A 27,225-nucleotide genomic window follows, 5' to 3' on the forward strand; every position below is an offset into this window, starting at 1 on the left:
CAAAACAGGTGCCAACCTTGCCAACTATATACATTTTCAGCATTTTGAATAAGTAACTGGTAATTTTAAGGGGTTAAACGCTGTTGGGCCACTGATCTAAGGGTAAAAATACAAAGAGTAAGGACCCCTCTATAATACCCAACTGTATCTAGCCTGGCCCAAACTGTGGATTGGCAGGAAAACAGGTGCCAACCTTGCCAACTATATACATTTTCAGCATTTTGAATAAGTAACTGGTGATTTTAAGGGGTTAAACGCGGTTGGGCCACTAATCTAAGGGTGGAAATATAAAGAGTAAGGGCCCCTCCATAATACCCAACTGTATCCAGCCTGGCCCAAACTGTGGATTAAAACAAGACCTATATTGTATTGTTGTAAATATATGGACCTACAGATAACGGGGGAGATTTATCAAAATCTGTCCAAAGGAAAAGTTGATGAGTTGAACATAAACCAATCAGATCGCTTCTTTCATTTTGTAGAGTCCTTGTTAATAATGAACGAAGCGATCTGATTGGTTGCTATGGACAACTCAGCAACTTTTCTATGGACAGGTGTTAATAAATCTCCCCCAACATGTTATTTTTTTTTCCAGAGAAATGCACTGTGTGGAAACAATACTTTCCAAGAGTAAATTCCCCAGTTACTTATTCAAAATGCTGAAATGGTATATAGTTGGCAAGGTTGGCACCTGTTTTCCTGCCAATCCACAGTTTGGGCCAGGCTGGATACAGTTGGGTATTATAGAGGGGTCCTTACTCTATATATTTCCACCCTTAGATCAGTGGCCCAACAGCGTTTAACCCCTTATATTCCTCAGTTACTTATTCAAAATGCATATTTTTTCATCCATTTTTCACTATCGTTTTTTTTTGTAAAAACACAAATAATCTAGATTTTTTTTTATTACTCTGATTGTTCACAAATAATATTTAACATTTATGTAGAAAAAAACAGATTTACTGCAGAGGAATAAGAGAAAAAAAGGTTTATTTGTCATAGTAATGTATAAGAAACTGCCGAATAAGAAACCAACTTCAGTGAATAAGAAACTGGACGAATAAGAAACCAACTTCAGCCTCGTAAGGAAAATTGGCTTAACAACCAATCAGATCCCACCTTTTATTTTTCAGAGCTCCTTTTGAAAATGAAAGGTGGAATCTGATTGGTTACTAGGGACAGCTAAACTAGTGACATTGCTGCAAGCTTAACAGCTGTGCTGGAGAACTACAAGTCCCAGCAGGCGGCACATGCAGGGTGAGGACATGGACGGGACAACCCTGAGAGTTTCCTATTCGCTCATGGCCGCCTCCAGCAGTGACGTCACGTGCTCACACTCTGCCCTCCCTGCACCGGATGAAAGCGAAAATAAGGAGGATGTCGCAGATTCTCCGTTCAGTCCACTCGAGCCCCGGAGCGGTCAGGTGACCCTGCGGTAGAACAGCGCCGCACAGCGCCGGCCCCGGGAACTGCACTGAGACAGCGACCGCTAGGGAGGAGAGCCAGGAGCCGCGCGGTGCCTCACACCTCCGGGGTAAGACGGCTCTGCTGAGAGCATATGGTGGACGTATGGATGGGGCGTTACAGGCTAAGTGGTGTGCTGCGACTTGTAGTCCCTCAGCTATAGCACAGACGGTATGCTGTGACTTGTAGTTCCTCATGTATGTCTCAGAATATGCTGTGACTTGTAGTCCCTCATGTATGTCTGAGACTATGCTGTGACTTGTAGTCCCTCGGTTATATCTCAGGGTATGCTGTGACTTGTAGTCCCTCGGTTATATCTCAGGGTATGCTGTGACTTTTAGTCCCTCGGTTATATCTCAGGGTATGCTGTGACTTTTAGTCCCTCGGTTATATCTCCGGTAATGCTGTGACTTGTAGTCCCTCGGTTATATCTCCGGTAATGCTGTGACTTGTAGTCCCTCGGTTATATCTCAGGGTATGCTGTGACTTGTAGTCCCTCAGGTATATCTCAGGGTATGCTGTGACTTGTAGTCCCTCAGGTATATCTCAGGGTATGCTGTGACTTGTAGTCCCTCGGTTATATCTCAGGTAATGCTGTGACTTGTAGTCCTTCAGGCATATGTCAGCTTATGCTGTGACTTGTGGTTCCATAAAATCTAGTGAACCAGTCAGCACGGCTGCTTTTTTTTGCATTTCCAATATTAATTCAATCTCCCCTGGGCCCTAATGCCTGAAGGGCCCGGGGCAATAGAATCCTCTGTGGTACGGCTCCCCTGCGGTGGCCCCTTGTCACTTATAGACCCGGGTACCATGTGTCCTCCATGTATAGTCCAGGTGGTCCTCTGATGTGTGAGCGATGACGTAACCCTCCGCGCCGCCTCCCTGTAGGGGCCATCCCCATATACAATGTGTGGCGGCAGGTTATGGCAGCCTGTATCCTGTCACTGTCACGACCCCCCTCCCGACATGTCTGCTTAGGTTCTGGATGTAATAACAATTCTGGAGCATCTACTCAATATGACTTGTGTGTTTCCTCTATTATTCCTACTAGAATTTATGAATGAATGGCCAGCAGCCTGTATTAAAGGTCCATCTGGGTGTTACCAGTGGGGGTGGGGGTCCCACACAAGTCTGACACTGGCTGCACTGCTTGGATAGTGTCAGACTGATTGGACAGGTCACACCCAGCTGGACCTTTATTGCAAACTGCAGGTAATTCATTCATACAGTAACTTCTAGCAGGATTAAGGCCTCCTGGTCCTGCACACGAACGTGTGCTGCCCGTTGCCGTATTGCGGACCACATTTGCGGATCCGCAATACACGGGCGCCGTTCCGTGGGCATTCCGCATCACGGATGCGGAGCCATTCACTTCAATGGGTCCGCAAATCCGGAGATGCAGAATGGTGCGGAACGGAAGCACGGGACGGAACCCTACGGAAGCACTACGGAGTGCTTCCGGGGGGTTTCGTCCCGTACTTCCGTTCCGCAAAAAGATAGAACATGTCCTATCTTTTTGCGGAACGGGCGGATCGTGGACCCATTAAAGTGAATGGGTCCGCGATCCGTTGCGGCTGCCCCACAGTTGGTGTTCGTGCATTTGCGGGCCGCAGCACGGCCACGGGGCGCACGCGTTCGTGAGCAGGAGGCCTTATAAATACATAATTTGCGGATTCGTATTTTGCAGGCCAAAATACGGACAAGGCCACATGCATGAGGCCTAACTGCGCTGTGTGAACCTGTCCTTAAAGTGATTGTTTACTGACCGTCAAGTAGGATAGACATAAATTAATATTTTTTAATTGATGGTGAATACAGTATATTCGTCGTTTCCACTTAAAGGGGTCTTCTAACAGTTGCTGAGATCCCCAACGATCAGCAGTAATCTATAGGGGAATCCAACAGTAAGGGTTCAGTTCCCTGCAGCGCCTCCACGGGAGAAATGAAGCATTACACAGTGCCTTTTGAAATGAATTGGCCGTCTGTAGAATGCATGCTGGTGCCAGGTCCTCCAGGGCAAGGGGCGCGCTGTGTGGTCACTCTGGGTAATAGAGGAGGATTCAGAATGGGGGACCCCTATAATTCTACCTGTTTAGTCCACATTACATCTTCTCTGGAGGCCATATTTCTGTAGCGTCACGTCATTCATCCTCTTCAGATAGTGCCGCCATACACTAAGGATGCTCAGGAGGAATGAGGAGAATCTAGACTGAGTCCTTGAGTGATGCCCACGACGGACAGCCGCCACAAAATTTCAATGGGCGTGTCCTTTCTGCCTCCACTTTAATTTCAATGGGAAGTAGCGCTGAGGATGGCGCAGCGACGGCTTAGAAATTCCGCTGTAAAATCCGTCGAGTGAACGTCCCCTAATCGTATGTGGTGGGTCTGCAGCAGAAAATCCACGACGGATCTGCACATGCTAAACCTGCTGCTCCATTCACTGCCGCAGGGACAAGGTGACAAAAAAATGGCAAATCGCTTGTTTTTGTTTTTTCTGTTACAGCGTTCACCACACAGGAATTTTTATTTTTTTGCGGAGCCGTGGACCGGAAGTTCGGGGGCACGGACCGGAAATGCAGATGCGGACAGCACACTGTGTGCTGTCCGCATTTTTTCCGTCCCCATTGAAAATTAATGGGTCTGCACCCATTCTACATAATTGCGGAACGGATCCAGACCCAAAGTGCGGACGTGTGAATGGACCCTAAAACAGACAGCATACAGAGGACATCCATGTGCTGATCGGACACTGACGAAAAATACCATCGTGTGTATGGGGCCTAAAGCTGTTTTTCCTAATCAGTTGCAAACCAGTCCGCAGATTTTTATTCCCCCTGGATTCTGGGTTTTACAGGAGCTGAATTTTTTTTGCCTAACAGTAGGAAATCTGATGAAAACGTAACCAATCCTTACCTATAGTATCCCCCCCTCTCCAGCACGACGCCCCAGTGCGGATGCGGTGCAATTTTCACGCACGGTTGCTAGGTGACGATCGGGATGGGGACCCGCTCATTATTATTTCCCCTTATAACATGGTTATAAGGGAAAATAATAGCATTCTGAATACAGAATGCATAGTACAATAGCGCTGGAGGGGTTAAAAAAAAATAAAAATAATTTAACTCACCTTAATCAACTTGTTCGCGCAGCCGGCATCTCTTCTGTCTTCATCTGTGCTGTGAGCAATAGGACCTTTGATGACGTCACTACGCTCATCACATGATCCTTCACCATGGTGATGGATCATGTGATGGACCATGTGATGAACGCAGTGATGTCATCAAAGGTCCTATTGCTCACAGATGAAGACAGAAGAGATGCCGGCTGCGCGAGAAAGTGGATTAAGGTGAGTTAAATTTTTATTATTTTTTTTAACCCCTCCAATGCTATTATTTTCCCTTATAACCATGTTATAAGGGAAAATAATACAATCTACAGAACACCGATCCCAAGCCCGAACTTCTGTGAAGAAGTTCGGGTTTGGGTACCAAACATGCGCGATTTTTCTCACGCGAGTGCAAAACGCATTACAATGTTTTGCACTCGCGCGGAAAAATCGTGCATGTTCCCGCAACGCACCTGCACCTTTTCCCGCAACGCCCGTGTGAAAGAGGCCTAATAGAGGAGATTCCGACTTATTTCCACAAATAAAACAAGAGCTAACGAGAGCTCGTGATCTTCGCTAAATTGAAGACAAAAGGAAGACAGTTGTGTACAAAATATATATCTATTTATTAATAATATTTCAGTGCAATAAACAAAATAAGACATATATAAGACATATATGGCAATATAAGACAATATGAAATTGGTGACTATTCAAGAATAATAATCAATTATCTGCAATCAATAAGACAAAATAATCTATAGGATATAGATATAATCAATAATAAACTGGTATTTTAGTAATAACCGAAAACAGAATTGACACTTGATTTTTCCCAGCAGATTTTCCTGATTCAAAATTTAACCGTGCATTATAACATCATCTCCTCATGCATGAGTTTTGTTATAACACTAGATTATAATCCAAAATAAAATTAGGCCTCCACCATGTTATGTAATGTATATTAATTCAATTAGACTATCTGACTAGATCTAAAATCAGTTCTTTGGATATTATACAATTGTGGATATATAAATGGTATAGATTTATCTCCCTAGATGGAAAAAGGCACAATTGATGCTGCAGGTACAATTAACCCAAATCAATCTAGATCCTACACAAAACAATATGGTCTATTTAAATAATTATATATATATGTGTATATGGCAATCAGTTGCCTAATATACAGATGAAAATGTATACTATACCAGCTATTCAGGATTAATTTGTCTGGAAGAAATCAGCGTCAAGGTTCAGCAATGAAGTCAGGTCAAGTCTTCTTTTTCCTCTGATCTTTCCTTTATCTTGTGTGTCTTTTTCTTGGGTCTTGTAATGGCTTTCTTTCTTTCCTTCCGGTTGTAGTGGCTTCCCCTGTGTCCCCTCATACTATCTTTTATCTCCCTCCTGAAAAGGGGCTTGACTTGGTCATCCACGTGACTATGACATCATTTTGTATTATATCATCCCCTTTTTCTTACCTCCACTCTACCACAAGGGGGCACTAGGGTTCTATGTAAGAGTTGGTGTAATTACAAATCAACTTTTCTATTTTCATTTAATTTTGTAAAAGATAACCTCTGACCTAAATCTAAGACCATGTTATAAATAAGATGAGGAAGACACTTAGATATACTAACCATCAGACAATTAGTCTACTTCAAAATATACGAACTGAGACAAACTCTATACAAACACTTAACTCCCTTATATCCACATTCTTTACACCTAAGGTAATTAACTCTCAATGTTTTCGCACACTCCTAGTAACATAGTAACATAGTATATAAGGCCGAAAAAAAAGACATTGGTCCATCCAGTTCGGCCTGTTATCCTGCAGGTTGATCCAGAGGAAGGCAAAAAAAAAAAACTGTGAGGTACAAGCCAATTTTCCCTACTTAAGGGGAAAAAAAGTTAATGGGGGACGGATCCGTTTTCAACTGCACCATATTGTGTTGATAATATTTCAGGGTACTGTAGTTGCCCCATTCCAGTTATTACTTTAGTCGCCCTCCTCTGAACCCTCTCCAGCTCTGCTATGTCTGCCTTGTTCACAGGAGCGCAGAACTGTACACAGTACTCCATGTGTGGTCTGACTAGTGATTTGTAAAGTGATAGGACTATGTTCTCATCACGGGCATCTATGCCCCTTTTGATGCAACCCACTCAGTGCCGATATTGGAAATCTTACCTAATTCTCTACACTCAAAGAATATATTTTGATTACAAGATTATACTATCATCTAAGATAATACATATAATATCACAATACAATCAATTGGTAACAATTATAATCCTTATAATAAATATAAAAGTTATCTCCTTCTATTTATTGGGAATGGAGAAAAAAAAACCTTAGCACATTCAGTCCATTGTTTGCAAAGACTGGCCTGCATGTTTTATGGTACGTCTCTATCTCCCCCATTCAATTTACTACCTGGGAATTGTTTATGCAAGCATTCCTAACTTTTTAGTTAGAGATTCTCTGTCTTGAGAAAGCTTAAACTCACACTGCCCTTTCAGAAAACAGACAAGATGGCTACCAGAATGTCCATAGACCCATCTTTAAATGTAATCTGTATGAAAGGCTTTTATAATATTGATTCCTTTTCATCCAGTAGTTCTGACAGTCCCCAGGCTGAGGGGAAAGAATATTGCCTCGGGAGGAATCGAGCGAGAAGTACTTCCGGTCTCGTTCTCAGTGGAACTCATAGGTGGAACGCAACAGATCGACAACTTCCGGTTTACAAATGGAGTATATGAATGGAGCTCACGGGAGCGGCAATCAAAGCCGCTCACATGATCGACACCTGGGCTACTTATCGATATAAATATTGTAGGGGGCTAGAGAAAGAAAGGTGCCCCAATACACATATATAGTGTGCATAGTAATATATATATATCGAGGTTCTATGGTATATTGATATATTGCACATTCTTACATATTTATGTATTTATGTATCCATTTTTATTTATTGTAATCTTTCATGTATTTTATTTATTCACCAATGTGCAATATATCAATATACCATAGGACCTCGAGATATATATATATTACTATGCACACTATATATGTGTATTGGGGCACCTTTCTTTCTCTAGCCCCCTACAATATTTATATCGATAAGTAGCCCAGGTGTCGATCATGTGAGCGGCTTTGATTGCCGCTCCCGTGAGCTCCATTCATAAACTCCATTTGTAAGCCGGAAGTTGTTGATCTTTTGCGTTCCACTGAGAGCGAGACCGTAAGTACTTCTCTTCCCGTCCCGCTCGATTCCTCCAGAGGCAATATTCTTTCCCCTCAGCCTGGGGACCACTTACTATCATTTTAGGCAAATAGATCTACCCCCTGGATTAGGATAATAATGGGATATGATCATACCAGCTATTATTATCACAATACAAAGAGATCTTAATATGCCTTCCACCTTGGAACGCACACTTCCTCCACCTCGTGGATTTTAAACATTAAGTGTGTGTATGTATGTATGTGTATATATATATATATATATATATATATAGCCTTTTGGCAAGGTATATATGTTTATGATGCTATTGCTGTCTATGTACTTATCTTGACTGCTCCTAAAAAAGGGGATAGGAGAACCCCCGAGATGCGTTGAGCCCACCTGTGATATCGATAAAAGGAAACCACCAGAAGTAACACCTTTGGTGTCTTTCCTGAGATACTACAAGCGATCCTGGCGGCGCAGGCTGAGTCTATGGGTGCCTTGAGCTTTATCCCATTGTCCTCCTCCTCCTCAGTATAGTGAGTCGGCCTTTTACCTTTTGTTTATAACAAGCTTTTTATTTGCATTTATTTTATCCCATTTGTTGATCAGCTTTCATTCAGGTCATAACCTTATTGTGTCTACTAATTCATTGTCCCACAGCTTCAAAATATCCATCTCTTTCCTGTTTAAATCCGATAGTGACAATCTGGTTTCCATACATTAGTCACCGTGCAGACTAATCACTGACCTGCTTTCTGTAAGTGCCCAGCGCAGCGTCCGGACTGCTATTTCCATCTATTCCTGTTTATCCCTCTCAGGAGAAGACTCCAAGATCATTTCTTAGAAGCTGTAATTAGCGGATTGTAATTAAGGTTCTTCTATCAGTTTTCATCTATGCACAGCAGTAAAGTGGGGATCAGAGAAAAAGGCAGGAGAGAGCGCCCCCATAAACAGTATCATATACAGAGCGCCCCCATAAACAGTATCATATACAGAGTGCCCCCATAAACAGTATCATATACAGAGTGCCCCCATAAACAGTATCATATACAGAGCGCCCCCATAAACAGTATCATATACAGAGCGCCCCCATAAACAGTATCATATACAGAGCGCCCCCATAAACAGTATCATATACAGAGTGCCCCCATAAACAGTATCATATACAGAGCGCCCCCATAAACAGTATCATATACAGAGTGCCCCCATAAACAGTATCATATACAGAGTGCCCCCATAAACAGTGTCATATACAGAGTGCCCCCATAAACAGCGTCATATACAGAGTGCCCCCATAAACAGCGTCATATACAGAGTGCCCCCATAAACAGCGTCATATACAGAGTGCCCCCATAAACAGTGTCATATACAGAGTGCCCCCATAAACAGTGTCATATACAGAGTGCCCCCATAAACAGCGTCATATACAGAGTGCCCCCATAAACAGCGTCATATACAGAGTGCCCCCATAAACAGCGTCATATACAGAGTGCCCCCATAAACAGCGTCATATACAGAGTGCCCCCATAAACAGCGTCATATACAGAGTGCCCCCATAAACAGCGTCATATACAGAGTGCCCCCATAAACAGCGTCATATACAGAGTGCCCCCATAAACAGCGTCATATACAGAGTGCCCCCATAAACAATGTCATATACAGAGTGCCCCCATAAACAGCGTCATATACAGAGTGCCCCCATAAACAGCGTCATATACAGAGTGCCCCCATAAACAGCCTCATATACAGAGTGCCCCCATAAACAGCCTCATATACAGAGTGCCCCCATAAACAGCCTCATATACAGAGTGCCCCCATAAACAGCCTCATATACAGAGTGCCCCCATAAACAGCCTCATATACAGAGTGCCCCCATAAACAGCCTCATATACAGAGTGCCCCCATAAACAGCCTCATATACAGAGTGCCCCCATAAACAGCCTCATATACAGAGTGCCCCCATAAACAGCCTCATATACAGAGTGCCCCCATAAACAGCCTCATATACAGAGTGCCCCCATAAACAGCCTCATATACAGAGTGCCCCCATAAACAGCCTCATATACAGAGTGCCCCCATAAACAGCCTCATATACAGAGTGCCCCCATAAACAGCCTCATATAGAGAGCGCCCCCATAAACAGCCTCATATAGAGAGCGCCCCCATAAACAGCCTCATATAGAGAGCGCCCCCATAAACAGCCTCATATAGAGAGCGCCCCCATAAACAGCCTCATATAGAGAGCGCCCCTATAAACAGTGTCTGACAGAGAGTGTTCCTTTTAAAATGCAACCACCCTAAAATGTCCCCCAACCAGAGAGTGCCTCGATAAATGTACAATAAGAAGGCTGCTGCAGGCAACATTAAAGCGACCCTCTAGTCTAGAGTCAGTCCAAACCTAAAATTTGTCTATAGTCCACATCCCTGGTGCTCTCTGTTCCTCCTGTGCGGCCTCTGCTCTGGTCTCCCATTGGATTATTTTCAGGATGGCTGCCGTGATCCCAGACTTCCCTACGCAGCACTATAGAAAAGTCTAAGGTATGCCCCCCCAGTCAGCTGCCCACATATGTACCAGGGCTGATGAAGTAGGTGCTGTGTCCTTATGAGGGCAGCAGAGGAATGGAGGGCACCAGGTATGTTGACTGTTGTCAGATTTTATGTTTGGACTGCAGGGTCGCTTTAAATGCCAGCCATTCTAATGAGCGTCCCTATAAAACACAACTACCTGAAGGTGCCGCATAAAATATTGCACTGTACTATCCAGATATTGCCCCATAAAACAATGTAGGAAGACTGTGTCCCTGTTTCAGTAGTAGCTGTGGAACCAGTGTCAACCAACAGATTAACTTTAGGCTACTACTAATGGCGTTCCCTGGTTTTCACTCTTTAACCCCTGGACATGGATCTGAACTTCGCTGCAGGGGAGTCACCAGGCCGCTACTTCTTGAAGTAATCTCTATGTGGTTGACAGCTGATCCACGGGGATCAGAGACACCAGTGCAGAGCACCAAGGAATCAGGCAAAACCATGGTCAGGGCAGGCTTAGTACGAGCAATCTGAAAAATAGTACGAGGTCAGGGCAGGCAGCGAAGGGTCTATATGGAGGTCAAGGAACAGGTCAGGCAGCAGAGTGTCTGAATCCAGGAAACAGACAGAAGTCAGTACAAGGGAAGATAAACTAATACAGCACATCTTTCCTTAAACTAGCAAGCTAGGAACCTATTGACCAGGCTTTAAGTAAGCCAAGGTCGCCTGCCATTGGCGAGTGAAGATTAGGGTGCATGCACTGGCAGAGGAGGTGGCCTTTTCTGGCAAACAGGCTGTAGCCTGCGCAGAGGAACAGAGCAAGCTCGAAGGCCGGGCCTGCCGCTATAACAGTCCCTGCTGCCAGCCAGAGAGCTCCCCCTATACACAGTAAATACAGCCATTTATGTTCAGAAAACGAGATATGACAGGCAGCCGCTCCCAGGTCATTTCCTCTCCTGTCGCTCTCCATTTTAGAGATCAGCAGCAGTGACATGTTTAGATTTCAGCTTCTATACCTGAAATCAATGGCGTACCTTCAATGGAGATGGAACCTGGCGCTGATTTCCCTTCTTCCAATGTAAATAACACTGCATTTTCATGCAGCCACCACTAGGGGGAGCGCAGTGCAAAGAGATGATTACAGATTCCATTTCAGTCCTAGGCATTGAGCTCCCCCTAGTGGTGGCTGCAGGCAGCCAGCTTTTTAAATAGAAGGGAAGCAGGAGATTTATTGAGAAATTTGATGTTCAGACTGAGCGCCGTATTTATGAAGCACCTGTTCCACTTTACTGACATACAAGGTAGATAAAGTGGGTGAGGCTGAGGTTGACTTTTTTTTTATATACAATTTTGTTCATTCCACATAATAAAAAAAAAAAAGTATATTTATCAATTTGGGGCTCTGCGCTTTGCATTCTGCATTGTCTGGGAGTGATTGGCGCATGCTCACTGGGAAACTGGGTGTGGCGGGCGCCCATAATAAGCTTTGCTGCGGGGCCCTATGAGATTTGGGTACTCCCCTGTCTGCAGTGCGGTTTTAATGCAGCTTGTTGAAAGTGATTTTTGGATATTCCTTTTAGATGCCATTAGGTTATGGTGGTCACAGGGGACAAGACAATGACTAATGGCGACATCTGAAAAATGTCCCTTTTGACAGGGAAAGTCCCTCGTCAGAACACTTACTCCTAAAACCTGTGTTTTGTGCAGTCTCATTTTTGTAAATATTAAGTATAGGGGTGGCCCCTTCTTTCCAGTTTCCTTCTTACACCAGGAGACCCTCATGAGACTTGTATGCCTTACTAGTGTCAATAGAGAAAACATTAGAATGGCGCCCCCTTCTGGTGGAGATTCATGCTACCACATATCTCTGTAGCCCAGCTCCATTTACTTTAGTGGGGCTGAGCTGCAGTACCAGACACTGCCCACAGGCAAGGGTGGCGCTGTTTCTGGGGGGGCAGACGCTTTTTTCTAATTGTGTAGTTCTCCATTCTGTGATGAGCAGTGGGCTGTCCTCTATGACATCCATACGCCATGTACCCAGAGGGAAATGAAATGCGTACAAGATATTGCAACTTGCCAATGCGACACAAAAAAAAGTGCCTATTGCTGCTATATGTACTGCAACTCCTATCATCTGCTCTGTAAATGGAGACTTTATTTACTGTAACCAAATAGGCCTGGTCACTTCACCATCATCCGCCGGCCCTCCATATACATCTTGCTCTCCTCCCTCGCACCCTGCCAATCATCCACTATCAAAGGCACCCCAGCCACCACCAGGCAATAGACCCCAAGGGTCTGGGTTGTGCCCCCAGGGAATAAAGGGTGGTGTTCCCATTCACTCACTGCACAGCCCTGGGAGCTCCAGGGTGAGGACTGCCACCCTCATAATTGCCACTACTACAACAACCACTCTCCTGTCCTCTGCGGTACCCCCCCCCCCCCCCCCCTTCCTGGGCCTCTTGCATTACACCCTCATAGGCCACGAAGCCTGAAGCCTACAAGGCAGTGGGACGTCTTGCTCACATTGCTTGCCAGCCCTAGTTCCTACATTTGTACTTGAACGGCCACGTCTCTGCAGAGCTTGCACACAGCAATGTTTTTTTTTTGGCTGGCACGGTGGAGAAAAATTCCCACATGGGAGATACCCTCACAGACCCACCACAAGCACCTGACCTTACCCTAGACCTGATAGCTTTTGAGCCTGGATCGTCAGTGGCAGCACCACCTGTTCTAGAGCCACGGTTTAGTAGAAATAAATGGTCGATTGGCGTCTACTGCTATGATATACGCCAGCTGTGGTGCGGAGCGATAAGGCAGGCACACGGTGTGCTGTCCGCATCTTTTGCGGCCCCCATTGAAATGAATGGGTCTGCACCCGTTCCGCAGAATTGCAGAACAGATGCGGACCTGTACATACGGGCTGCTGAACCAGCCCTAACAGTGAGTGACGCATAACAACACGTCAGGTCAGGTACACTCACGTATAAGAGTTGGAAGTTTTGTAATTACATTTGCAACACTTAATGGGGTTGTCCTGTAAAAAATATTCTACAGTTTTCAAATCAGCACCTGGATCTGAATACTTTTGTAATTAAAATTTTAGCATAGCCACTGAGCTATCCAATAAAATGTATCTGTATAGCGCCACCTGCTGTTTGTTCTTTTGCCTATTTCTTTGTCCGGCTCACTGAGATGGTCGCACATGCTCAGTTCCATCTTCAACTGCCCCCTGAGCTGTCAGCTTGATATAAATCTACCAGAGCGATGAATGGGGAGATCTCTGGATCCATGTGAGGTACAGGACTGGTTCTAGCTTTGTTAAAAAGAGATTGTCGTGTGCTCTATGATGTCTGATTTTCATTTTTCACATTATTTATGGGATAACCCCTTTAAATCAGCATCTATCAGCTTGATCAACCCTATTAAACCAGGCATATTACCTAGTAGGGTTTATCGCGCTGAATAAAACAATACATTTCTTTTCTCTATAGGGTTAAAGGGGTTGTCCAGGATTGAGGACTTTGTTACATTAGTACAAGACAGACATACATATAACATACATCCATGTCCTACCTTTTCCACATGTTTCTGAAGCCCTTTTTTCTTATAGGAAATTCTTCACCTAAGTTTTCTTAGACTCGGTGATGTACTGGGTCCCTTGCAGGAGCGCTGAAGCCTCTTATTCCGGCTGCTCAGGGAGCCCGGTGACGTCACCGGCACTGATGGGCGGGCTTTAGCGCTGCTCTAGCCAGTAAAACGGCTAGGGCAGCGCTAAAGCCCGCCCATCAGAGCCGGTGACGTCGCCAACCACACTGCCGGGCGGAAGCCTCCGCCCGGCAGTGTGTTATTGTAAACAAAAGAGCCTTTTCCCTACGCGATTTAGCGCAGCGCAAAGGAGAGGATCGGAGCTTAAACTGGGGGGGGGGGGCTGCCTGGGTGAAAATAGAGGTTTGTCCGGACAACCCCTTTAATAAGTGCAGAGATATACCAGTATTTATATTTATTTAAATTAGCTATTTTGAGCACTAGGGGGTTGGCCTACGTGGATCTGATGAGGTCACTGAGCTTTAGCGCTGCGGTGAGAATACAGCGCTAGACAAGGTATCTGCCCCGTCACTCAAAGGGGAGAGGGGAATACAAAGAGCACGGGGAGATGCACTAGCGGTGCTCCTAGCACTATGGCTAGCCCATTGGTGCTCCAAATAGGTCATTTACATGAATATAAAAATGTATATATCTCAGCACTTATTAAACCTAGAGAAAAGAAAGTCTTTAGGCCTTTTCACTTTCTTGACAGTTTGTCATACGATGGGCTTGTGATAAAATAACAAATTCAAGCTGTTGAAATGTCCAGAATCTAAGCTAATTTATTGAAAAGGAAAAACTAAAATCTCACATTGCCATCAGTATTCAGACCCTTTACTCAGGACGTAGTCGAAGCCCCTTTGGCAGTGATTACAGCCTCCAGTCTTGGGGATGATGAAGGTTTGCACACCTGGATTGGGGGATTTTCTGCCATTCTTCTCTGCAGATCCCCTGTCAGGTTGGATGGGGTCCATCGGTGGACAGCCATTTCCAAGTCTCTCCACAGATGTTGGATTGGGTTCATGTCAGGGTTCTGGCTGGGCCACTGAAGGACATTCACAGAGTTGTCCCTGGGTCACTCCTGTATTGTCTTGGCTGTGTGCTTAGGGTCATTGTCTTGTTGGAAGGTGAACCTTCAGCCCAGTCTGAGGTCCAGAGCCCTCTGGATCAGGTTGCCCTGAACCCTGACAAGGCTCTTTGTCCCAGCCGCTGAAAAACGCCCCCACAGCATGATGCAGCAGCAGTGGTTAGGGTTGCACAGTATAGAAAAAAGCACAGGCCTCTCTGGTGATCAGGGCCGCACATAGGCTAGATCTTTTTTCTATAGTGTGCAAGCACGACCACCGCTGCTGGATTGCATGGTGGTCGTAACCATGGATTCAAGCAGTGTATAATGCGATGGAAAAATGAACGAAGCCAGCAAAGGAGGCAATATGGACAATCGCAATACATTAGTAAGTGCCTTGTGTTCACTTTCTCTACCTGATAAATGCCATTTGCTGAAGTGAGAGGACCCCTTTATGTCAGCTGATTGGGATACCAGGGTCAGACCTCACCGATCTGATATTGGTGATCTTTAATGCCAGAGTCAGACCCCACCGATCTGATGGCCTTTCCAGGGCACTACAGTATGAAGGTTCTGGAAAACCCCTTTAAATCTACATATTTTCACATTGGGTCTGGACAAAGGTCATGTCATACTCTATGCTCCATATGAGAATGACTTTGTATGAGTAGTGCTATGAGGTCAAGAGAGACCAGGATGACCATGTGATGGTGGTCAAGTCTGCAAAAGAACTTGGCCCCAGCCCAGTGACTAAGCAGGGAAAGCAGCCAGATATTTATTTTGAAGGTCAATAATTCATCCTCTCATGCTGCTCAAAGGCGCTGTCAGGACTGGAAAAACATGGCTGCTTTCTTCCAAAAACAGTGCCTCCCCTGTCATCAGGTTGTGCGTGTTACCGCAGCTCAGCCGCTTTATGTCAATAGAGCTGTAATACCAGACATAACCAGGTTCTGTTTTTAGGGGAAGCCATGTTTTTCTAGTCCTGACAACCCCTTTAAAGTTGTCTAGTCTAGTCTAATTGCAGAGGAGGAAATTCAGATTTCAGCTGAGTAGTCGTATCTGCTTATCCTCTATAAGTGATGTTTGGTTCCTGCCCCCGAGTCTGTAGATCGGATTTTGCGTCTTCTGCTGCCTCCCCTCTGCCGTCCACGCCGTCTACTTCTCCTCCATACTGATGACATCATCTGGCCACAGTTGACCAATCACAGCAATTACAGATAGTCTTAGGGTCCATTCACACGTCCACAATTTCGTTCCGCATTTTGCGGAACGGAATTGCGGACCCATTCATTTCTGTGGGGCAGCACGACGTGCTGCCCGGATCCGCACTTCCGGGTCCGCAATTCCGTTCCCGAAAAAAATAGAACATGTCCTATTCTTGTCCGCAATAGGCATTTTCTATTAAGTGCCGGCCATGTGCGATCCGCAAAATGCGAAATGCACATGGCCGGTTTCAGTTTTTTGCGGATCCGCAATTTGCGGACCGCAAAACACTTGCGGACGTATGAATGGACTCTTAGGGTTCCAAAAAGGGGGCAGAGGCGTAACTTGAAGCTAATGGGTCACAATGCAAAATCTGTAACCGTTCGCCCTCTACCTACCATGTGCCATATATAATACTGGTGTCTTCTTATGTGGCAGAGGGGTCTTAGGGCACCCCAGACACCAGAGCCGGGGACCGCCCGACTGCTACCTCTGCACCCCCTATAAGCTACGCCCCTAGGAAAAGGGACCAGCAGTCCCAGATACAGTTGGGACTGATCACTACACTGTGCCGAAAATGATTTCGGCACCCGCCCCCATCAGCACCATCATCATGGTCTACCCATCTCACAGTAATTACATGTTGCTGACTGATATGTTTTTTTGTATGAGGTGAGTCATGAACGCGGGTCACTTACTGTACACAACAGAGAAAACAAGGCAGTAACTTCAAAACCGAGAGATCGCATCGATAACCAGAAGAAAGAAAAATAAAAAAAACACCTGCAACTTCCTGATCTTGAAACATCTTTAACCCCTTCAGGACCAGACCGTTTTCCATATTTTTTTAATTTTTAATTTTTTTTATTATTGTGTGCAGACGTGTGGGGCAATCTGTAGGTTTTTATTGATACCATGGAGTGCGTATGACTTTTTCATCATTTTTTATTCAATTGAAGTGACGATTTTGATGTTTTTTCCCATTTACGTCTTTCGCTGTATGGGATAAATAGTTTTATATTTTAATAGTTTTTGCGTTTTCGCACACAGCGATGTCTAAAAAATTTTTATTGTTTTAATTTTGTGAAATTAATAATGAATTTTTTGTTATTCTTCTTCTAAACTTTTTTTTTTGTTTATGTTACACTTTTTAATAGTTCCTATAGGGAGCTTAGACAAGATCTCTTCTCTCATAGACTCCAATGCTCGCTTCCAGTTTTTGAGCTGAGGGGTTACACGTGTGCGACCGACGTTATTGTTGATCACATACATTAGCCCCCCAGGTGTCTGATGTTTAATAGGCAGGCACCCAGCGGCTACGGCGCCTGCTGTACTCGCGAGCAGGTGCCACATTTAAATAGCGTAAATTTACGCCGGGCAGTCGGGAAGGGGTTAAAGGGAGCCTGTCCTGATGGCGCCTGCTCTGCATGCAGCGGGTTACAGAGCAGGAGGAGCTGAGCAGATTGAGGTATAGTTTATCGGATTCGGTATACCTTGTATGTTATTCGTTAGCGCTTTTCTCTTTCTGCGGCTTCTTTTTACACTTTTCAAATTTTCGGCCACAAAGCCCATCAGTAAGGCAGCCTAATATGTCAACAGGAAGCTGATTCAGTGCCTTATAATAGTCATTTTATAATAGTTTCCTATCCATGGGCTGTAGGTGCTGATGTGGAGGAGGCCGCATTCCCCAGTCGGTTTCATACCTTACATTGGCATATAGCTTGGTACATTGTGGGTGTGATCTACTAAGAGCCTGGATCCTACGTCCCAGGGGTTAACAGGGGTGACCTTTAAGTATGCTCAGTTCACATCCTTTTTGACAGCTTTCTGGTGACCTTACCAGACTCTGCAGGGCTGAGGGTTAAAAAAGAAAATCGGACATCGTATAGTACATGAGAATCTCTTTCTAACAAAGCTAGAACCAGCCCTGTACCTCACATGGATCCAGAGATCTCCCCATTCATTGCTCTGCTAGATTTATATCAAGCTGACACCTCAGAGGGCATGCACTTTCTCAGGGGGCATATCCTTTCTGCTGCAGTTGTAGAAATTTTAATTATGAAATAGTTATTAAAAAAAAAACATCGCCCTCCACCTCACCCACTTAGGCCCCTTTCACACAAGCGAGTTTTCCACGCGGGTGCAATCCGTGACGTGAACGCATAGCATGCGCACTAAATCCTGACCCATTCATTTCAATGGGTCTGTCTACATGAGAGGTTTTTTTTAACGCATCAGTGAAAAACGCAGCATGTTCTATATTCTGCGTTTTTCACGCAGCCCTGGCCCCATAGAAGTGAATGGGGGTTCAATAAAAAAAACGCATTGTATCCGGAAGCAGGTGCGGATGCAATGCGTTTTTCACTGATAGTTGCTAAGAGATGTTGTTTGTAAACCTTCCGTTTTTTAATCACGCTCGTGAAAAGCGCATCAAAACGCATTGTACTCGCACGGAAAAAACTGAACAACTGAACGCAATCACAGACAAAACTGATTGAACTTACTTGCAAAATGGTGCGAGTTTCACTAAATGCACCCTGAATGCATCCGGACCTAATCTGTATCGTTCGTGTGAAAGGGGCCTAATCCAACTTCTGTGATGAAAAAAAAGTGGAACTGGTGATTCACAACTGTGTCGCTCATTCTGAGCACCATATTTCTCAGTATACACATTGTATAAATCTGCTTCTCCTCCATTATAAAGCTGTTTGCCTGTAGCCACCACTAGGGGGAGCTCAGTACATTGGAATTTATATACTTACCATTGATCTCTTTGCACTGAGCTCTACCTAGTGGCCACTCCATGAAAAAAAGCATTGTTTTCTTGCCTGGAGAAGAGAAAGGAGTTCAATGTTGGACCTCCCTCCCCTGGGTCCCTTAGCAGTTGCGTGGTCTTCCTACATTGAAGTTACACCACTGCCTGTAACTCACATGGATCCAGAGCTCTCCTGAATCCTTGCTGCCATTGATCTGCTCAATTTATTTTAGGCTGACAGTTTATAGGGTGTGTCCTTTAGGCTGCAGCTATCTCCCTATCACAGCTCAGGAGATGCACCCTTTATCAGTGGGCATGTCCTTTCTGCTGCAGCTCTCTCCTTGTAAGGGTTCATGCACACAAACTTTTTTATTTATTTTTTCCGTGTCCGTTCTGTTTTTTTCTGGCCCATATGCGGAACCATTCACTTCAATGGGGGTGCAAAAACACGGAAATGACTCTGTGTGCATTCCGTGTCCGCATAGCTGTTCCGCAAAAAAATAGAATAGAAAATTACAGACAAAGATAGGACTGTTCTATCAGGGGCCGGCCGTACCATTCCATTCCGCAAAGTGAGGAATGCACATGGCCGGTATCCGTGTTTTGCGGATCCTCAATTTACAAACTCCAAACCATCCAACGGTCGTGTGCATAAGCCCTAACTTTACAGCTTCTAACAGCAGATATGGCTGGTGGCAGTTAAAGGATGGTTCTGAGCATGTGCGACCACCTCACTGAGGTGGACAGAGACATAAGGAAAAGAACAAACAGCAGATGGTGCTATACATATAGATTTGATTGAATAACTCAGTGGCTCTATTAAATTTTTTATTATGTGCAATTACAAAAGTATTCAGATCCAGATGCTTGTTTGAAAATTGTAGAATATTTTTTGTGTAAAAATCCCTTTAATTAGGTTTACCTGTTTAGATAATCCCTACTTGTTAGAAGGTTCATTAGACATTAACTGGATTTCCAGATTTTTGATGGCATATCCTCAGTGTAGGCCATCACTATCTGATCAGCAGGTGTCCGACAACTTGAACCCCCGGTAATCCGCTATTTCAGAGTCTCGTCAGCGCCAGAATGACACACTGTACAATGGACGGAGCATTGCAGCGCTGCGGTGACGAGCTCTGTCCGCTACATGATGGACGGAGCTTCCGATGCTGGAGCTGCTCTGAAATGGCCTGCGGACCCCGAGCAATCAGCTGTAAACTTTGGGGAATCCGGCAGTAAGTGTTTATTTCCCTGCAGCGCCACCACAGGAGATTCCAAGCATTACACAGTGCCATTTGTGTAATGCAGAAAAGGTCAGGAGTGGAACTCCGGATAGAGAGAGAGAGGGTTTTAATTACTAGAACAGGAGACCCCAGTCGCCCGATACGGCCCCACCCCACCAGCATGAGTCGATTGCACACTGCTGCTCCATTATCTCTGGCGGTGCTTCCCATAGATTAGTATGGAGTGGCAGTGCACATGCTCAGTGCTACGGTCTTGCAGGTATTGAGGGGGATAGAGTGTCCCCTAGGTGAGCGATTGGTGGGGGACAGTGCCACTTTTAAACTCGTCTTGCACCTCCACCTCATGAACCACAGCTGACATATACGGTAGTTAGCATTTGATCTTCCTAAACCTGAGGAGATAAGAAGATAAACCACAGATCTTATCGAACCTTCATAACACTTTACACTCTGAGATGTGTGCTGTGAGCTGATATAGATTAAACTAAATAAAGATGAGATATATATAAAAAAAAAAAAATGAAGCAACTTTGCAAATAGTAGATGAAACCATTTTGTGTAAACAGCTCCTGTGCAGACCTATGTGTCTCCATGGATACAGACGACAACAAACCCTGAGTATTGTGATCCTGTCGCCTTGTATTTATCACTAATATCCCTACTTCTGATATCAGTAGATTATCAAGAACAAAAAGCAAAGGGAATGTGGTATCAGACTACACACAGGGTTTCTTTGTAGTCTGTTACCATGGAGACACACACAATTGTATACACAACCCTACTTAACAATGAAATTAGCTGCAGAACTACACAAAGCCTTTACATAATCACACTGGGGACATCTGCTGTAAAGGGGTATTCTATCACAAACATCTACAGCATATTCTCAGTCCCCTTGGATAAGGGGCGTCCCACCTCTGGGACCCGCATCTATGTCGCGAATGGGGTTTCCTGATCCCCCTCCCTCATAAAGAGGTATTTTGCTACAAAAACACTACCAAATGTAAATAAGTGTATTTTTATGCAAACTCTTTCCCACCCCGGGTCGGATCACGCCAATTTCCAACATCGTAGGTCCTAAGGATGCTTTTTTATAGTTCAGTTGAACTGAATCCTGCACTTTTTACACCAGCCACTGAGCCTCGTAGTAGGCTGACACGTACTGTTCTGTAGACATCACTTTTCAGCAGTCATCTCATTATCATCACAAGCAGGATTACACTGACGGGTAACGCCTATATGGAGCGATAACACATCAGGGCTCCTAGTTATGTCTCATTCTGTCATGTCTGTCTTCCAGCTGCACCATGGACTGTCCTGACAACAATCTGCATCCTGACAAATTCTGCAGACAGAACTCCAGCACTGGAACGTCCCTTGACTTTGAGCCGAAGCAGGAGTACGTGTTTGTGGAAACATTGCAGGAGCGTTACAAGTGTGCAAGCTGCCATCTGGTTCTTCACAATCCTCATCAGACAGGATGTGGTCACCGGTTCTGTGAGAAATGCGTTCTGCGCCTGAAGTGAGTGTCTGTGTCACTGACATGTCTGAGTACAGTATGCACAATAGTCATAGCTCTCTGGAGACCCAGGCACTGACCTGAGTGACGACCAGCTTTCCCCAGACTGACTAGTATATAGCTTTATACTGTTATTCTTAGGTACACTATCGCCCCCATCCTCCCAATGATAATTCTGTCTTACGGCTCTGCTCTGTGTTACATTACTTCAGAAAAAGAACCAGGAAGCTCAAGATGAAGAGGGTTATCATCGAGTGGGCCTTATAGATTAGATTCTTTTAGGCCCACTCATGATCACTGCACCCTGTAGTTCAGGCCCACTCATGATCACTGCACCTTATGGTTCAGGACCACTCCTGATCTATGCATCCCATGGCTTAGGCCCACTTATGATCACTGCACCCTATGGTTCAGTACCACCCATGAGCCCTGCACCCTATGGTTCAGTCTGACTTATGATCACTTCACACTATGGTTCAATCCCACTCCTCATTACTGCACCCTATGATTCAGGCCGACCCATGACCACTGCACCCAATGGTTCAGGGCCACTAATGATAACTACACCCTATAGTCCTGCCTGCTTCATACTCACTTTCCCCTGTAGTTTCAGCCCTCTTGTCACTATGGTTGTAGCCACGTGTCGCCGTACTCTTAGTATATACTAAATAACTGCTCCTGTTTATTAGGCCCGATTACTCTAAAGTCTACAAAAAATGCAAATAATTCACACATGGAAGTAGAAAATACAAACATTTCAAAGTTGTAATTATCTTCATAATGACACACATGTACATTATTAGTATATTACCAGTAGTGTATATACTGTAGGTTGCATTGACCTAAATATCTGATCGTCCCTGATCTGACCGGTGCCTGATCGTCCCTGATCTGACCGGTGCCTGATCGTCCCTGATCTGACCGGTGCCTGATCGTCCCTGATCTGACCGGTGCCTGATCTGACCGGTGCCTGATCGTCCCTGATCTGACCGGTGCCTGATCGTCCCTGATCTGAATGGTTGGGACAGGTTTTAGCTTGAGGTCTGTTGTCTTATATCTCTCAATATCATCAAATTTAATACGAATGTGACTTATATATTTTCTTTGCAGAGAATTGTATGAAATCCCTCAATGTCCAATAGACAAAGAAAATATTAAACAACAAGAGGTAAGAAATCAGTCTATAGTGCGCTGAACACCAGGATATTGCTGCCATAACTGTCCATTAATCCGCCACCCAACTGTCCAGAATTCAACAATGGCAATGCCATTAAAAGTTATCGCACTTGGGCGTGCTTTTCTCCCCCATCACTGGCACTAAGGGGACATTCATACAGTGCTGGCACACCAAGGTGGCACTATTACACGGTGTGGGGGCACCAAGGGGATTGAGCGGGATTGGACGTGTATAGAAAGCCATTGGGTGGGGTGAGAGGTGCGGCTTAAAGTAAAATCTTACCGCTGATATTGTCATTCCTTGGGCTTCTTACAAGTTGGGACGTATATTACCGAACTTACTATAAAAAAAAAAGTGTTAGAGTCGTCGCATTTCTCAGCAGTGAGCATCAGCTTCCTGGATGTAGGCCGATACTTTGGCCTGTGGTTTTTGCCTTTCAGAGTAATCTGTGTTCGTGGGTTTACTAATGTATATCTAGAAATTTGTTTTATGATAAATGTATATTAGATATAACACGTGTGTATCATCCAGTAAAGGGCGGGGGAAGAAAGGAGGAGTCCAGCTAGAGAAATGGGAAATTTTCAACACAATGGACAGGCTTTGATGTAACCGATACGTCCTCTCTTTACATTGACATACAGACCATGATAAATATAATTATCAGAGCATGGCTTCACCTTTGAACTTGTTACACTATAAGGCTACAGTCTAATAACTTTGTAACTACATCACATTATGTATCCTGTACTGATTCCGAGTTGCATCCTGTATTATACTCCAGAGCTGCACTCACTATTCTGCTGGTGGAGTCACTATGTACATACATTACTTATCCTGTACTGATCCTGAGTTACATCCTGCATTATACTCCAGAGCTGCACTCACTATTCTGCTGGTGCAGTCACTGTGTACATACATTACTTATCCTGTACTGATCCTGAGTTACATCCTGCATTATACTCCAGAGCTGCACTCACTATTCTGCTGGTGCAGTCACTGTGTACATACATTACATTACTTATCCTGTACTGATCCTGAGTTACATCCTGTATTATACTCCAGAGCTGCACTCACTATTCTGCTGGTAAAGGAAAATTCTGTTTTCAAGGACAGCACCAATATCCCACCTTCTGGAAGTGTCACGGTCACCAGCGCTTAGACTCTTTCCCGCTGGAATTAATAGAAACAAAAACGAGATTATGACCGGCGTCTTCTCTTGTGCAAGTTTATTCCTGATCAACACAGCAAACTGGCAACGTTTCGGCTTAACACAAGCCTTTCTCAAGCCATAATAAATATCCCACAGTGTGAACCTATATACCTCCTACATAAGGGGTGGCACCAATTTTCCACCAATAAATTACTTGTACATAAATTACAACATATTAAAACCAATCATCTGTGTTTATATAAATTAGCATTTTGTCCTCCCCATACACGGAACCCCTTCTTACATCTTCTCCCAACGTCATACACATATGCGTGAGCTGCAGTATGGCCGCCGCATGTCTCCTCCGCGCGTTCAATAATCTACTGCGCATGTCATTATCGTACGTTCTTACGTTATACTTATCGGACTGCACATGTCACGTCGCGTCCCTCCGCACGCAACTTTGTTGACAGGGACAACAGGATACTTTATCCTCCGTTCTTACTCCATGTATCCATCACAATATATATTCTTCTCTTCATAAATGTCCCATAACACACCACAGCACCACTGAATCGTGTCCATAACATGGCCCTCAATTCGTGTGCTGTTTTAGCAAATCCCTAGGGGACCGTGGATATCATCTATTATCTCCATTACATCCGACTTTTCCTCGCTGTGGAGACGTGCGCCGAGTATCGCCAATCTGCAACTCACTGTAATCAGGGAAAAAAGAAGAAAAGAAAAGAAAACCGATAATTAGTGAATGTTCACATTATAACACCTATAGTGATTAAAACATATTCATTACTATATATATAGAAAGACCCCCCCCCCATAAAACCACATATACTAAGGGTAAGACAAGAACTCATAGGGCCCTAAAGGTGACTTATATTAAAGGGGACCTGTCACCTGGATTTTGGGTATAGAGCTGAAGACATGGGCTGCTAGATCGCCGCTAGCACATCCGCAATGTCCAGTCCCCATAGCTCTGTGTGCTTTTATTGTGTCAAAAAAAGATTTTATCGATATGTAAATTACCAGAGATGAGTCCTGTCTCCTCCATGCTTGAGAGATGAGTCCAGCGCACTCTCACACTCTGAGCCCATCCACGGCCACTGTGAAGGAGCCCAGCACCGCCCCGCGTCCTCCGAATCTCCTCCTTGCTCCCCGACGTCACAAAGCTAGAGCGCCATAATGTCGCAATGCGCAGTTTGTTCTCTGAGGCTGATGCCAGCACAGGGAATGAACACTGTACCGACACTGCGCATGCGCTAGCTCGTGCATCGCGAGATTACGTCGCTCTAGCTTTGTGACGTTGGGGAGCAAGGAGGAGATTCGGAGGATGCGGGGCGGTGCTGGGCTCCTTCACAGTGGGCGTGGCTGGGCTCCGGAAACGTTAGCAGCCTTATTTACATATATATAAAATAGTTTTTTTGACATAATAAAAGCACACAGGGCTATGGGGACTGGGTATTGCGGATGTGCTAGTGGCCATCTAGCAGCCTATGTCCTCAGCTCTATATCCAAAATCCCGGTGACAGGTTCCCTTTAAAATCTATATTACACCCCCGGCCTCGGCTGTAATGTTTCCAAAGTATGTATCCATCTCAACTCTTTTTTCCGCAAAAGACCTTCTCTGTCTCCACCTCTCTGAAGTGGAGGCACAGAATCAATGATCCTAAATCTAAACTGGTTAATAGAATGTCCCTTTTCTTTAAAATGTTTCGGAATTGGTAGCTCCATCACCTCCTTCTTAATCGTACTCTTGTGTTAATTCTCTCTCTAATCTCCATAGTTATCTCTCCTACATAGAACAAACTACAAGGACATGGTATCCTATACACCACACAGTCTGATCTGCAAGTATATCTTTCTTTAATTTTATAGATCTCCCCATTGTACGGATGGGCGAATGTGTCGGCTTTCAACATATTTCCAGTTACAACATCCCACACAATGGAAAATTTCCTTTTTTAGGTGTCCTAAGGAATGTCTGTCCATCTTTCCTTAGAGGCCCAATATCTGATTTTATTAGTCTATCTTTCAAGTTTCTATTCATCCTATAGGACATTAGGGGCTTCTCTTTAAACTCCTTGACTCCAGACAACCCTTCTCCAACATAACCCAATCCTGTCTCAAAATTTGTGTTAACTTGGGGCTCAATCCACCAAATGTGGAAACAAAAGATATGCGCATGCCTTTATCTTTCTTCTTTTTTTTTTCTTTTTCTCTACTTTCCTTCTTACTTGACAATATTTGTGTGCCAAGTCTACGCAGGAGGCCATCCGGAAATCCTCGCTGCAAAAATCTGGCACACATCTCCTCAACTCTAATTTGCAATTTCTCTTCATCTGCTACAATACGTCTAACCCTCAGGAGTTGACTCTGCTGGTGAAGTCACTGTGTACATACATTACTTATCCTGTACTGATCCTGAGTTAAATCCTGTATTATACACCAGAGCTGCACTCACTATTCTGCTGGTGGAGTCACTATGTACATACATTACATTACTTATCCTGTACTGATCCCGAGTTACCTCCTGTATTCTCCTCCAGAGCTGCACTCACTATTCTGCTGGTGGAGCCACTGTGTACATACATTACTTATCCTGTACTGATCCTGAGTTACATCCTGCATTATACTCCAGAGCTGCACTCACTATTCTGCTGGTGCAGTCACTGTGTACATACATTACATTACTTATCCTGTACTGATCCCGAGTTACCTCCTGTATTCTCCTCCAGAGCTGCACTCACTATTCTGCTGGTGCAGTCACTGTGTATATACATTACATTACTTATCCTGTACTGATCCTAAGTTACATCCTGTATTATACTTCAGAGCTGCACTCACTATTCTGCTGGTGCAGTCACTGTGTACATACATTACATTACTTATCCTCTACTGATCCTTAATTACATCCTGTATTATACTTCAGAGCTGCACTCACTATTCTGATGGTGGAGTCACTGTGTACATACATTACATTACTTATCCTGTACTGATCCTGAGTTACATCCTGTATTATACACCAGAGCTGCACTCACTATTCTGCTGGTGCAGTCACTGTGTACATACATAACATTACTTATCCTGTACTGATCCTGAGTTAAATGTTGGCCGGTGTGTCTGTCAACAATATTGTTGACTGTTTCCAATGACTTGCAGAATTGGGAATGCTACTCTGG

At 44.5% G+C, this 27,225-nt stretch overlaps 1 protein-coding gene across 3 annotated transcripts in view; it reads left to right on the forward strand.

Moving 5' to 3' along the window:
* The first annotated feature begins 1,265 nt into the window (after positions 1 to 1,265).
* Positions 1,266 to 27,225, forward strand: part of TRAF5 (TNF receptor associated factor 5) — a 43,738-nt gene continuing 17,778 nt past the window's right edge. For 2 of the 3 annotated variants that reach the window (XM_040430383.1, XM_040430385.1), the window contains exons 1-3: positions 1,266 to 1,534; positions 21,483 to 21,704; positions 22,812 to 22,869. In XM_040430383.1, coding sequence (XP_040286317.1) covers positions 21,490 to 21,704; positions 22,812 to 22,869 — 273 coding nt within the window. In that variant the 5' untranslated portion in view covers positions 1,266 to 1,534; positions 21,483 to 21,489. The other variant, XM_040430384.1, reaches the window with a different exon arrangement.

The sequence above is a fragment of the Bufo bufo genome, chromosome 4, assembly GCF_905171765.1.
Source record: "Bufo bufo chromosome 4, aBufBuf1.1, whole genome shotgun sequence".
In the NCBI taxonomy this organism is placed as follows: domain Eukaryota; kingdom Metazoa; phylum Chordata; class Amphibia; order Anura; family Bufonidae; genus Bufo; species Bufo bufo.